Source organism: Microtus ochrogaster, chromosome 16, assembly GCF_000317375.1.
Source record: "Microtus ochrogaster isolate Prairie Vole_2 chromosome 16, MicOch1.0, whole genome shotgun sequence".
NCBI classification, from domain to species: domain Eukaryota; kingdom Metazoa; phylum Chordata; class Mammalia; order Rodentia; family Cricetidae; genus Microtus; species Microtus ochrogaster.
In genome coordinates, this window is record NC_022018.1 from 6409180 (window position 1) to 6423640 (window position 14461).

Below are 14461 nucleotides of genomic sequence, written 5' to 3' on the forward strand. Positions count from 1 at the left end.
CTGATCTTAAGGGTAGGCTAATGTCCAGAGTAGACGGTGAACAGAAAACAAACTCAATAGCATCTTTGGGGGTGCCTGACTCATACTGTATCAGGGTCTTTTTTCTAATGTTATATTTTATTTTTACTCTATTTTATTTCCATACACTCTCTCATATGAGCACTCTGCTTTCTCACTTCCTCTCTCTTCTACAGGTTCTTTGTGTATAGTCTATGCCTTCCAGTTCAGTGTTTTTACAGAATTCCTGAACAGGTAGTGAGTAGATCTCTGCCCCATACCTCTTTCTTGTGCCTTTTCCTGGGCTCTTTGCCTTCTGAGTCATTAGTTTGTGTTTTATCATATTATATTTTATTGCCATCTCTCAGAAGCCAGCTTGCTTTCTAATGACAGACAGAAAGGGGATGGGACAGGATGGGAGGGGAGGTAGGAAAGACCTGGGAGTAGAGGGAGGGAAAATCATTATCAGTATATATTATGTGAAAAAAAATCCACTGAAAATTTCTCCCTTTTATTGGGGGAGGAGGGGAGACTATTTGTTATGATTTGAATCTGAAACTTCCCCGTAGACAATGTTTTGAACACTTGGTCTCCAGCTGGCGGCTATTTTAGGAGATTTCCCAGGCTCTAAAGATGGGGCCTAACTAGAGAAGGTGCGCTGTTCCCAGCTACTTCCTGCTGCTCTCCTTCCTGTGTGCTTGAGGGGAACAGCTGCCCTCTGCTACACACTTGCACTACTATGATTTCTGGCTCAGGCACAGCGGCCAGGCAACTTTGTATCGAATCCTCTGAAAGCAGTTGTTTTCAATATGTATGTGATTCAGGCATCCCAAAACCAATGCTATTTCTTGAAAAGGTAATAAAAATTCCTCTCTCCATATAATCAGTAGGAATCCTTGGGTTAGTTCTAAGAGCCTCCTCGTCTCCCTGTCCAATTCTGGGCCTGGACTTAACCAACCACTCTCCTGGAGTTCCCTGTTTAGTAACCCACTTACAAGGCAGGCAGTTGGCTTGGACTGAAAACAAGGAAAGTATTCTGCACTGAAATAAACTAAAATACATGCACACTTAAAGAAACCAAGATGGAGATCTCCTGAGTAAATTGGGAGCATGCCGACCTTGGGGAAGGGTTGAAGGGGGGAGAGGAAAGGCAGGGAGGGGAGCAGAGAAAATGTAGAACTCAATAAATATCAATTAAAAAAAAAGAAACCAAGATGAATTTTCGCCCCAGAATGTTGAAGTTAAGAAGGGGCCTCTACAGATGTCTTAACAGGTCACTAAACAATGGGGGAGGGGCTGGAGCCCAGTCCTTGATCACAGAAACAGAAAGCAAACAAGACACCAGGATGGTAGCCCAAGCTTGTAAGCTCCAACTATAGGGAACGGAATGAGAGGGGAGAGAGTAGAGCTGGGGAAAGGAGGGGAGGGGAAGAAAGGGGGGGAAGGTCACTAAGGCTTCATTTTTTTAATTCTGCCAATAGAGTTGTTCCAATCAGCTCTGCTACTAAAAACAAGCAGGCACCATGAATAAAGTGTTCTCAAATTACCTTCCTAAAGGCATTACAAACAAACAAACAACAACAGGGGGAGCTGCCTGCCAAAGCCAAGGTCTTTGTCTGTCTGTGTGGATGGACACAGGGGACAGAGTCTGAACAAGGAGTCCATCAGGATCCCCCTTCCCACATGTTAAAGACTGACAGCCTCCAGGTCAGGAGAATAAATCCACTCCTCCCCCAAAGGAAGCAGCCCAAATTCAAATTACCAAGAAGTCTAAATAGGACAAGTTGTGAGTTTATGTTAGTGTGTCCAAAGTCCAGAGTTCCCAGAGGCACTGGACAAAAACAATCTTCCATCCTAAGACTCAAGAAATCCTCCCTCAATAACTGTCCGAGGGATATGGACGGATCACAGTCAAGACGATCAAGTGGGCGTGGCAATAAGGAGCCTCGGGAAGACTCAGCAGAAGAGAATACCCACCCACCAGAACCTGGGACAGTGGGGCTGTGCCTAACACGCTGATGGACTCTAGCTTATGGCACACTTCTGGGGACTGGACATCTTAGAGGCGTGTCTGAAGGCCTCCAGAGAGGTAAGCCACACGGACTAAGCTGTGACCGCACCGCAGTGAGACTCTGCTACATAATAACATCACATACTTAGAAACAGCTTCAGTCTTCACAGGAGTCACTGTGTGAACCTTCCCTTCATCAGCCTTTGAGGAAGTTGCTTCTCTGAACACTGCTCTGCGCACGAGGCAAAGTTCCTGCCTGCTCTGTGAACACAGGTCTTGTTTGGGTACAGTCCTGTGGTTCCCCACACCTCTTATCTCCACCCTGCAGCAAGTTCCCCCACTCTCAGGACATTGCACAACCAGCTCGGCAGCATGTTCTAATACCGTGCTCAGTCACACCAAACCACCTTCATATGCGACGAGGGCCAAGTGGAAGGGCATGGACGGCCTGCTGTGCCCTCAGCCAACAAGTGTTCTTCAAATGCCAACTCTGTGTACAAGTGCCTTCTCAGTGCAGAGAGCATAGCTAAGTAGACATGACAAGATATCAGTTGTTCTGCAAATTAGCACTTTATTAAAGAGGGGAGAATGAAACCAATGTACACAACAGTGTCTGTCAAACAGACAATGAAAGAGCATATGATATTGGAGGGGCTGCTTTAGATTAGATTAGAGAGGCCAGCTGCACAGGAACCATTCGAGAATCTGAGAGGAGAACACTGTAAATGGACCAAGAGGAAATGAACACAGAAGTGCTATGCTTGCTCTGAGCAGTTGTCTAAGGACCAGAAAAACGCCAGTGTGGGTGTTCTCATGTGACTACAGAGCAAAAAAAGCAAGGGAGGGAACAGACGGTGGCAAGGAGGGAAGTGGGGCCAGACCAGCAAGGCCTTAAGAGATGATATGGCTGGGATACAAAATGTCCCCACACGCTCATGTGTTTGAAAACTCGATCCCCAGCTGGTGGCGCCTGCTGTTGGGAAGTTGTGGAGCCTTTAGCAGATAGGTCCCAATTGCAGAAAGTGCATCGCCAGGGGCCAAGCCCCATTTCTGGTCTAAGTGTGTGTCCCCACCCTGCCTCCCCTCTCTCCTCCCTCTCATCACCTAGAGACACAGCTCCAGGTACACCTGTGAGTGATTATCTATCCAAGATGTGTGCAGGTAACCTCCCTGCCACCACAGCCATGGGCTGTTCTCTACACAATGTCTTCTGTGTCTTCTCTGGCAAACTCTGAACCAACATCAATCCTTCCCTTAAATTGCTTGTCATCAGTTTGTTTGTTTATTTATTTATTTATTTATTTATTTATTTTGTTCACAGCAATGAGAAAAGTAATAAAGCAGCCAAAGACAAGAGTCCAGGTTTTGTTCTGGGTGTCGCAGGACACCTCTGGAGGGTTTGACAAGCGATCTCGTACACGTCAGGAGTTTTTGCCACATATCTAGAGAATCTGGATTCATATGGGAGAATACAGAAGGCTGTGCAGGACGGCACTAACAAGAGCAGCATGCAGGCTCTGCACTCAGAGGAGCCTGAGCACAGAACCGTGAAGAAAAGGACCCTGGAGCTTAACGCTGAAGCATTGGCTTGAACACCTGTGTGGGCAGCGGTCTGTTTACAGAGGTGAAGACACAGGCTTAGACAAGACTGGAGTGGAGGAGTGGAAGGATGGGGATGCCTGTCAGGGATTCACATGAAGACAACCAGTCAGGAACTGAGCAGAGAGCTCAGGACAGAGAGGGCTGCTGCTCAGCTCCCTTTCTCCATTTGTACTGTCCAGTATCCCGGCCACTGCACACACACACACACACACACACACACACACACCTGGAAGAGATAAAGCACCAGAGGCTCGCCCAAAGGCTAACCAGCTGTGCCTGGACCTGTGTCTCCAGGTGATTCTGGATCTCACCAGGTAACAACTGAGATGAACCATCATGGTAGAAAAGAAGGGGCTTGTGATGGATGGGCTGGAGCAAGTTCAGGACAAAGCTAGTGAATGGGTGGGGCACTGCAGCCACCAGGGACAAAGGCAACAGCTTCAGTCATGGTTTTTCAATCTTGAACGTGAAAATGCAGAGTACATATTAAAGTGAGAGACACCACAGCAGAAGTGTGCTTCTGTTATTGCCTCAAATGAAAATTTCTAGAGTAGTAAGCATCACCCAATGGCTGACGGGGATACGCCTCAGCTACAATGTCCAATCAGTAGCCACTAACTACAAAGGGCTACCGAGAAATTGAATTCAAGATTTATTGACTGAAATCAAGGTAGCAAGCAATGTGTGACCAGTACCTACCAAAGTAGGCAGCTCCCAGCATATCTGCGGGCATATTTGCAGACTAGACTGGACAGTGGAAAGACCAATGCTTAGCCGTTTTTGTATGTCCAGTGAAGGATTAGCCACTGCGAGAGAAAAAAAGAGACACGACTTTAAGTCTATGCTGAGGAAATGGGTGGGGGGGGATTATCTCAGTGCAAAATGCACAAGGGAAGGTGGGTGCCACTGGAGACTCACAAAAACTAGCAAGTGACCCTGTCGGTACTGTGACTTTCTCTAAAATCAGCTTCTCAGCTCTTCAAACTGGAGCCCAAACTTTTTCCAGCCTTCTAAGGCTTCCCACAACCCGCCCCTTGGTTTTCAATTCTCTTGGCAGAAGATTGCCTGGATATTTTATATCCAGTGCCTCAAAGAAAGGAAGGAAAGAAACCAACAACCTCTGGGTGAGGATAGGGTAGGGTGGGGCTAATTTCCACAGGCAAGCTGTCCTTCCCATCGGCCTCTGGGGCACACCAAAGAGCCCTGAGGACTTGAAAGCAGAGTGCTCTAGCTGGTGCTTTTCCACACTATTCACAAAGTGCCTGCTGGTTAAAATGCCCATTGTGCTCCAGGAGGCCCACAACCCAGCAGTTTCTGGGGTGATGTCTAGTGTCACTGTCCCATGAGCCCCAGAGTAGGAGGCAAGGCCTCGAGCCCTATAGCAGAGCCAACTACTTACTCCATTCCTGTTATCTTTGCCAGCTGTTGGCCCCTTGGCCTCACAGACCATGTTTCATCTTTTGTAACTTCCCCCTCAATGTCACCTCTCCTGAAGACTTCTTCAAGTCCCCAAACAGAAGCAGTCATGATCCAGCTCTTGGTTGTTCAGCCCCCATTTCCTACCACCCCGCTTCGCTCTGCTACAGCCACACAGCCTTCCTTGTGAGCTTCTAGGCCTTTGCGGCAGCTGATTTCTCTGGCTGGAGTAGTCTTCCTCCAATTTCATGCCCAAGCTCTTCACCTTCTTTGCGATTGTGCTCAGTATGATCTTCTTAACAACGCTTATGCCTGCCCACACTGCTCAACAGCCTATGCCCCAGAATCTCCAATACTCCAGATGTGTGTGCGTGTGTCTGTCCTGTGTCTATTTTCCCTGAGGTTATGAGCAGTTTGAAGGTAAAGCCCATAATGTGTTTAATTTGAAGCTAAAGTGCCTTAAAGTGTTTCATTTTCTTTTGAAAAAGGTGAGATATCAATTCAAGCTCATATAGTTTATAATAATGAATGTGAATTAAATTTTGACACCTTTAACCACCCAGTCACTAGCGAAGGCATTAAAGATACAAAAATGAACATGATAACAAAGAGATAAAGCAAAGTTAGGGCAAGTGGAAAATTCTAAGATAATAATTCATAACTCACAGATACATAATATCAGATATAATAATAATCTTACACTATGAGCCAGGATGAAGTAACAATTAATTTAACTTATAACCTAATAACTTACCATATCTTAACACTTAGGGTATTTAAAATAATAATGGAAATTTAATAAGAACTTAATATGTGCCAGCAACTACTTAGGCATTTTACAAGTACAGTCCAAAACACTGGTGATGATGCAATTTTTCAACCTCCAATGGTATAAGGCATAATCATATACCCATTTCAGTTCTCACTTTCAGGTAATATTAAATAAATTACTTGACAGTCAACACTTTATTTCAACAATATAGACTCTGTCTTACATCGTGTGATGTTTGATCTTGGTTTTAACTTGATGAGATCCAGAAACACTTCTGTGAAAGGTCTCTGGGCATGTTTGTATGGGATTTATCTTGATTAGACTGAGGCAAGAAGACATATCCACTGTGAGTGGCATCATTCCCTAGGCTGCAATCTTAGTCTGTATAAAGAAGTGATCTAGAGAGAAGCATTCATCCCTTTCTGTTTCTGAACCCATACAATGTGATGGATGGATACAATGAATACAATATGATAGAGGGATACAATGATGTTATGATTCAATGGATACAATGTGATGAATTGATACAATTGATACAATGTAATGGATGGAAACAATGGATACGATGTGACGAACAACCTTAAACATCTGCCTCCACAACTTCCTGTTGTGATGGACTACAACCTGGAATAGTGAGCCGAAATAAATATTTCCCAGGGTATTTTACCATAGCAACAGGAAAAATAACTTTGCCTAAATGTAGGCCAGTGCCAGTGTTCTGAACACACTTCAAATAGGTTAGGCTGAGCTAGATGTCCTGAAAGTTAGAGTACTAAAAGCATCCAGGATATTTTCAATTATGCTAGGGTTATGAGGACATAATCCTACTGCCAGGTCAAGAATACCTATCCTAACATTCCACATCACAATCTCTAGAGTAAGTGTTATCACAAGAGGCTCCAGGCCACAACCTAGCTCCTAACTACTTCCATTTGAAAAACTATGAAGACTTACACTCGAAACACTTAACATGGGGCTGGAATAATAGCTCAACAAATAAAAATCACTTGCCAAGCAAGTCTGACACCTGAGATCAATCCCCTGAGGCCATGTAAAGGTGGAAAGAGAACAACTCCCCAAGCTCATCCTCTGCTCTCCACACAAGCCACAGAACACAAGTAATAAATACATACATTTACCTAAAAACCCTCTGAAACTGTGAGGCAGGACAAACCTTTAAAAATTAAAAGAAGAAAGAGACAGACAAATTCATCTTTAGGTAAGTGTGGGGTTAATTTTGATTGTCAGATTTGCTAGTCTAGCAGATGAGTGAGACTATGAAAATATTTCCAGAGAGGATTAAAGCATAAACACTCTGACATATTCAACAGTTTAACCCTTGAGAGATTCAAGTTTTAAAAGACTTTTGGGAGATGGTATCTGTGGAAAGTAGGGCCTCATTTTAAGAAGTGGGGAACTGGAGCCACACCATTGAAGGGGGTAATTTTGCCTGCGACACAGTCCCATCCTCCCACTCTGCTTCCAGAAGGCCATAAGCTGAGCAGCATCAGTCCCCTGCTCCCAGCACTGCCTCCTCTCAGGCCCAAAGCAACATGACCCAAAAATAAACTTTTCTTGTGTGTAAGTAGGGTGTTGCTTATCAAAGTGACAAGAATTCTGACCAACACAGTAAGTTACTATTCTAAAACTCTTCAACAATGTCTTACATGAATAGATTATACATTTATTCTCTGCCTACATTCTTTCCACAGAAATGACTTTCTCTGTCATGGGAAAAAATGATTTTAAACAGTTTTACCCAGTATCAATAGCTCACGATTTGTCTACCCAAGAACAGCTTTTAACACTAGGAACTGTATAGAAAAGATCTAGAAGAAATGATAACAGACTCCTGGGCTTATGGTTTAGGGTACAGGGCAAAATCCCACACATACCAGGCACTCAACCATGCAGTTCATGGATTCAACCTATTTTAGTCCTCTGGCTCAGCATCCGGCCCACTGCTAACTGCACAGCATCACTTATACCACCATGTTCTCCGCTAGGCTCCCTGGATCCCTGCATGGTCCATGGACAGAATGCAGGAACTATGAACCCGACAGGATTCATTTAGGAGTATTATTTTAAGAGTAGGAGCTGGGCTTCTTCTATCTCACTACCATGGGACCCCATGGATCAATAAAGGAAAGAAATGGTAATAAAAGTACACATAGAGACCTTAGCTAATAGGCTTTAATAATAATCTAGGAAAAAGGAAAATAAAGTCAACAAAGATGAACAAGAAATAAAAAACAGAAGCATGAGATGTAAAGCCGGGTGGTGGTGGCACACGCCTTTAATCCCAGCACTTGGGAAACAGAGGCAGAGGCAGGCAGATCAGAGTTTGAGGTGAGTTCAAGGTCAGCCTGGTCTACAAGACCTAGTTCCAAGACAGGTTCTAAAACTACAGCGAAACCCTGTCTCAAAAAAAAAGGAGATGTAGTCAAAGAAAATACATTTCTAAATTGGATAGCATTTCTCTCACCTTCCACTCCTAATCTTCCTAAAAGAGAATTCTTTACTCATCCACAACTTTGATACTTAATCTTTCTATCTCTCTTTCTTCCTCCGTCCCTGAAGCAATAACCCTCAAAATGCACATCCACAACCCTGTATTATCTGGAACAGCCTCACTCAGTTGTTTCTTATTTCCTCTTTGTTCTTCCTCTGTCCTGCACTTAAAGCCAGGCCCCACCATTCTCCTTCCCCTTTTGAGATCTAATTTACCCTTTGGTAGTTAATCTTCATTGTCAACAAGACAAGATTTTGAATCACAATGGAAACATATTTTGGGTTGTGTCTATGAGAGTATTTCCAGGAAGTTTTAACTGAGCAGAGAGCATCTACCCTGAATGTAGACAGCACTATACCATGAGTTGGGGGTCCCAGACTCAATTAAAATGGAGAAAGAGCTAGCTGAACATCAACATCAATTTCTTCTTAAGCCTTGACTGCAGATTTGATCTCTCCCTCATGTTCCTGCTACCATGGCTGCCCTGCCATGCTACGGTGTTGCCTGAAACTGTGAGCCAAACATGCAATCCCTTAAATCGCTTTTGTCACGAATTTTATCATATCAATGAGAAAGTAAATAATACAATCCTTGCCGGCTGTCTTAGACACTTTTCTATTGCTGTGAAGACATTTCTATGTTTAATGTCCTTCCTTCTGCTGCCTTGCTTCACAAAGTACGGCCCAGAGAGACTCAAACCATTAGCATCACCTCAGATCATACCAAAGGTGAAAGACTCAGCTGTCATCCTCACCAGACCTGCCGAATCAGTAGCTGAAAAGCCACAAGTGAGCTTGGGATTTATAGGCACAATACATTTGGAGAATCGTTGATCTAGTGCTTAGTAATATGTTACCAACTTGACTGCATCCAAATTTGGTACTGACTCCTTGTTACACACCGCTAGGTCTCTAATATTGTTTCACTTCACCTCCAAAATAGCACCTTGAGGCAGTCATCATTATCTCCATGTTAAGAATGCACAAACTGAGGCTCAGGTGGATAAACTAACTGCTCAAAGACCCATGAACAAACAATGAAGCAAGAATTGAACCTGCTCAACTTGACCACAAACCATCCTGGCCAAACTGCACCAACTCATGTCAATGTGAATTTATGTTTTTCAAGTGCATGCTGGCAGAACTAACTTCTCACGACTGCCGCACGCTCTGTCAACTTAACAGAGATCTTATTGGTTATTGCAGTTCTTGCTGGCAGTCTTTCTAAGGCACAGCAGCTCATTCTGCCTTGGGGCAGCATTTTGCATACTAAAGACATGCTAAGGGGTTTGACTAATGGAGAAGAAAATAATAATCATGTCTCTGAAGGGAGCAGTAGACCACTGCCTCAGTAGTAAACTCCAGGATGACTGCTTCTTTCCTTTGAAAAGTAAAGGGGAAGAAACAGTTCCGGAATGCACGGCTAGGAATTCATGGCTAGTCGGGGTCCACACGGTGAGTCCATTTGATATCTAGCTACTTTAGATTTTAATTGCCTCATTATGTTATTTTCAGTCATTATCATTCCATAGTAATCCAAATCACTTTTACACCTAGACTCCTCCTTCTTTTGTCTATATCCAAACATAAACCCAGAAGAAATTACATTTTTGGAATACAATATTATCTATCTCCAGGCCCTACCTTACTGCGACGACAGTGCATATTTCAGACTCTCCAAATCATACATGACAAGGCATGCTGTCCTAAGATTGGCACGTATAGATTCCGACAGCCATCAAGATCAACGCTAACTTTATTATACCAGGGAAGATGTCTGCCTCACAATGATACCCCCCCCCCCCAGCTCGTAGAACTCTCTCTGGGGAACTCTTCCCCTTACACTTTACAACTTAGTCCACGAGGAAACTACCACTGTCTGAACCCAGACAAGTCAAGATGATTGGTGGTATTCTGAGGCCTAAACTGGAGACAGAAAGCCCTTGTGGGGAGCAGAAATGACAAGCTGAAATTAGGAACTCTTCAGTCCCCACACCCATGGGGTTCCTCAGCAGCTATGAACAGGGAAAGGTAAGTAAGTCAGATGGCAAAGTCAGACGGAAGCAAAGTACCTGGTTCTTCCCATGTTCTGGTTCCCACCCTCCCCTCCACTGTGACTATCTCCAAAGTTACCATCATACTTAAGCCTTCTCCTGTAACCTATGGCGTTTCTATGGCTTGAAGCCACAAAACTTTAATATCAACAAAGTGGCTATTTCTAAAAACAATATTTGTTTTACATGTTTCTCTATACAGATAAGACTGTGTCTTCCTTCTTACATCTAAATAGGGTTGGAAATACTAATCCAAACAGCTCACATTTCACAGTGTATAAAAATCTTTTAGAATATCTATTTAAAACAGTCTTGGCGCATAGCATTCAACATACCCCCTACACTATTAAAATCCCATTTTAAGAAGCTAACTGCCTGATCATTTTTAGTTTAATTTCAAACATAACAAGATAAAACTGCCTTCCTAAGTCATCTTCTTCTTTATGTATTCAATTATATTCTCTGCTTAAAATAAAAGTTGGCACGGATCCACTCCCTGATGGAGATTTTAGGCTAGAAAGCAGTAACATATCAAATTAAGCGTACAATGGCAGGTTTATTCTCCACATTGTGCATCGTCCAAATCAAGATTTCATTTCCACTACAATGGACTTGAAGGTTTTGGCCTCAATTGCAAGTTTCTACATTTCAATCAAATAGACTTTGACTCAAGAGATGGCAATGAACTCAGCTACAATGAACCTGGCACACCACTCCATGCAGCCTTCTAAAACCACCACAGACTTGTCTTCCAGTCAGGCTTTGAAACATCCCCCAAAGCATGCTGCACATTCTGGGACTCCTAATATGATGCTATTCGACCATTACCTGGAAAAACAGTTAAACTGTCAACTTAAAAAACAAAAACAAAAATTTGCATCCCATTTCCCAGGTATAAACATTGATCCCCAAAACTGGCTAATATGCCAAGGTGAATAGTCACAGTTAAAGACAGAATTCAGTCATGTAGTGATGGCACATCTTTAATCCCTGCAGCGAATCAGAGGCAGAGCGAGGCAAATCTCTGAGTTCTGAGTTCAAGACCAGCCTAGTCAACAGTGCGAGTTCCAGAACAGTGTGGGCTACTCAGAAACCCTGTCTTGAGAAGCCAACTAAATGAATAGAATTCAAACAGACTCAATGAGCTTTTTGCAATAGCATACAGAAGAGGCCCAATCCTACCACAAAATGTTCATGTGATAAAAATGTATGGTTTCCCTTCAGTGCTCCAAATTTTCTTTAAATATCCAATTAAAAGTCTGATGAAATTTTAAAAACAAATTAGATTATAAAATTGCCCCCGCTAATCCTAGAACCACAGGGGAAAGGCTCTGATTTGAATTACCAGCCTCTCTGCCACGCTTTCTCAAATGTCCCCATTTATATACATGTTCATTATTGATAATGTGGACTTACTTATTCTAATATTATACTATAAACTTTGGTGCACAGCAAAGCATGATAAAACATCTTTCTGGCACCAATAATCATTTGCTAAAATAAAACCAACCAAAAATACATGCCTTCCAAGTATGCGAGTTTTATTATTTTTTAAATAATACATTGCTAGAAGATGAAGAAATAAAACTTTCTTGTCAACCCATGCTCAAAAAAAAAAAAAAAAGACACATGGGCATTGATGAGAAAGGCATTTTAGCAACTCTCTTCACTGTGGCAGGCTCTGCATGTGCTGGTATGTGTTGCATTAATAACATGCTTACATGATACACTATTCTGCAGGTGCATATTCTTAGAATTAATTAGAAACTGTTATTGAGAGCAGCAGAAAGTAAGTCTACATGTCCTGCCATCATTCCCTCAGTATTTTCTAAGTGGAACAACTGGAAAACAAATGTAGCAACTCAAAATAAACACAAGGTAGCAACCCAACTGTTACAATGAAGCATGCCCAAAGACAACTTTTTTTAAGTGGACTGGAATTCTGACTAATTCCCAAATAGCTACTCTTTTCCCCCAGCAGCATAATGTTGAGACTACTTTACTATATTAAACTTGATCACACACACACACACACACACACACACACACACACACCAAAAACACCAGAACTCCTAAAGGAAGAAAGAAAGAAAGAAAGAAAGAAAGAAAGAAAGGAAGGAAGGAAGGAAGGAAGGAAGGAAGGAAGAAACCCATAAACACGGGTCCACAGCCAGCAACCTACTTGTATTTATAGGGCCCCATTGCAGTAATTTGGGAGCTGCAAATAGCAACGGAAATAGAAAAATAACTTTACAAAAGCAAACGTAACTAAATTATAGGCTTATTACAACGGAAAACTGTAACTTCATTATCTGTAATAAAATTGGGTGGTGGTGGGGGATGCATTGGTGTCTGCTGTTTTAACACTTGACATTCCTAACAGCTAAAGAAGTCAGGTAATTAAAGAGAACTTCAGTAGACCAGGCAGTACACTGGTAGGAAATAACAACTTCTCAACTTTTTAAATCATTCCAGGCAAACACAATCATCTTCATACTGTTTCACCTCTCTCCAGCTCCGCTTGGGAAAGAAAGTACAAATAAAAGATATGGAGCCATTTTAAACAACTCCGTTAATTTGAGAGTGTAAGAACCCACGCTGGCTTTCTGTCATTTCCATTACACTGAAAAGGACACCTGGGCATCCACCGAAATCAAAAGCAGGGCAGCAGGCTCAAGCTCTGCCTCCCAAGCTGGCTGACTGCAGTGGGTAAGGTCACAGTCAAAATTCACAAGCTCATTGAAACTTCACGGCTCAGCCAACAGCGCCTATCATGTTTCTTGATCCCATCTAAGTAGATTAAAGCTGCTGGAGTTGTGTCGCTGTCAGATCAGCAGGAGGCTATTTCAGCCCCTCACACCGCAGTCTGCAGAGTCCGCAGCCGCGCGCCTTCCTCCACCCCTGGCTGTGCGCAAGGCTAACCTTCCCAACGCGCTTCCCTCCAGCCTTTTAAACAACCCTTCAAACGGATGTAATTAACTCTAGACCACCGCCAACCCGCGCCCGCCGGGTCCCCCTCCGTCTGTCACCACCCTGGCTGCCCTTCCGCAGTCGGTGACTTCTGCCTGGCTCCCGGAGGGTGGGGGACTCCCCGCCGGGAGATTTGGAGCGGGCACAGCAGCCGGGTGATGCGGGAAAAGGACGAAGACGCTCAGCATCAGGGCCATATTTACGTTGCCTTTTTCCATTGCAAAAAAAATAAAAAATAAAATTCCTCATTGAGTCCGATAATACTGCCTTTAAAGGAAAAAAGAAAGCTACGCTCTCAAGCTGCCGCCCAAAATCTTCTGGTTCACTCCAGTCCTCCCGCGGGAAGCTCCGGACGCTCCCTGACAGGGAGGGACAGGTACACCTGCCCGCTGGCCCAGGACACGCGGGCCTATCGGTCCGGAGAGGGGAGCGATCGCTCGAACTGGGCCCTGAGCATTCTCCCGCCGGGGCTGACAGCTGAGGCGGAGTCGGTCCCCGCACAAACTTCCCACTTCCCAGGCAGCGGGCACCGACCAGCGGGAGGACGGATGCGGGGCAGCACAGGCGCGGGGAGGCTCAGAAGCACATGGAACGCTTCTCATCCCGCACCCATCCTGGGTTTCAAAGGTGACGCAAGCCGCACCGGAGGAACCCAGGGAGTGGACGCATGTCGTGGGTTTAGGGGCACCCGGAGAGGCGAGCAGCCGGAGGGCCCGGGACCGGCCGAGCCAACCGGCCAGAGGTCCCCGCCCTGCCACCACTGTAGCTGCAAGAGAAGCAGAGCTGGGAAGGCTGAGCCCGAGAAGCAAGAGGAGCGCGCCGCAGAGCAGACTTACCGAGTGGTTGACCCCCCACATGAGCACACTGAGCAGCGGGTCGCTGGCCCGGAACAGCTTCACTTTCTGAGCCACGAAGTGCTTCTTCTTGGTCTTGGTCTTGCTCGCCAGGACGGAGGACCCCAGGTTGCCGGGGGTCGCCATGGCCGCAGTCTCGGTCCCCTCCACTGCCTCGCCGCCAAGGCCGGGGACCCGCCCTCCCTACACGCCGGCCCGGGGAGGCAGCCGCATCCCCCGGGGCAGCCGCCGCTGCGCCACTGCTCCAGCCCCGCTCCGCCCGCGCTCGATCCTG

The 14461-nt window shown here is 44.7% G+C and overlaps 1 protein-coding gene across 2 annotated transcripts in view; it reads right to left on the reverse strand.

Moving 5' to 3' along the window:
• Window positions 1-14455, reverse strand: part of Pip4k2a (phosphatidylinositol-5-phosphate 4-kinase type 2 alpha) — a 144661-nt gene extending 130206 nt beyond the window's left edge. For both annotated transcript variants that reach the window (XM_005354669.3, XM_005354667.2), the window contains exon 1: window positions 14170-14455. In XM_005354669.3, the coding sequence (XP_005354726.1) occupies window positions 14170-14313 (144 nt within the window). In that variant the 5' untranslated portion in view covers window positions 14314-14455. The remainder of the gene's footprint in view (window positions 1-14169) is intronic.
• Window positions 14456-14461: the final 6 nt, after the last annotated feature.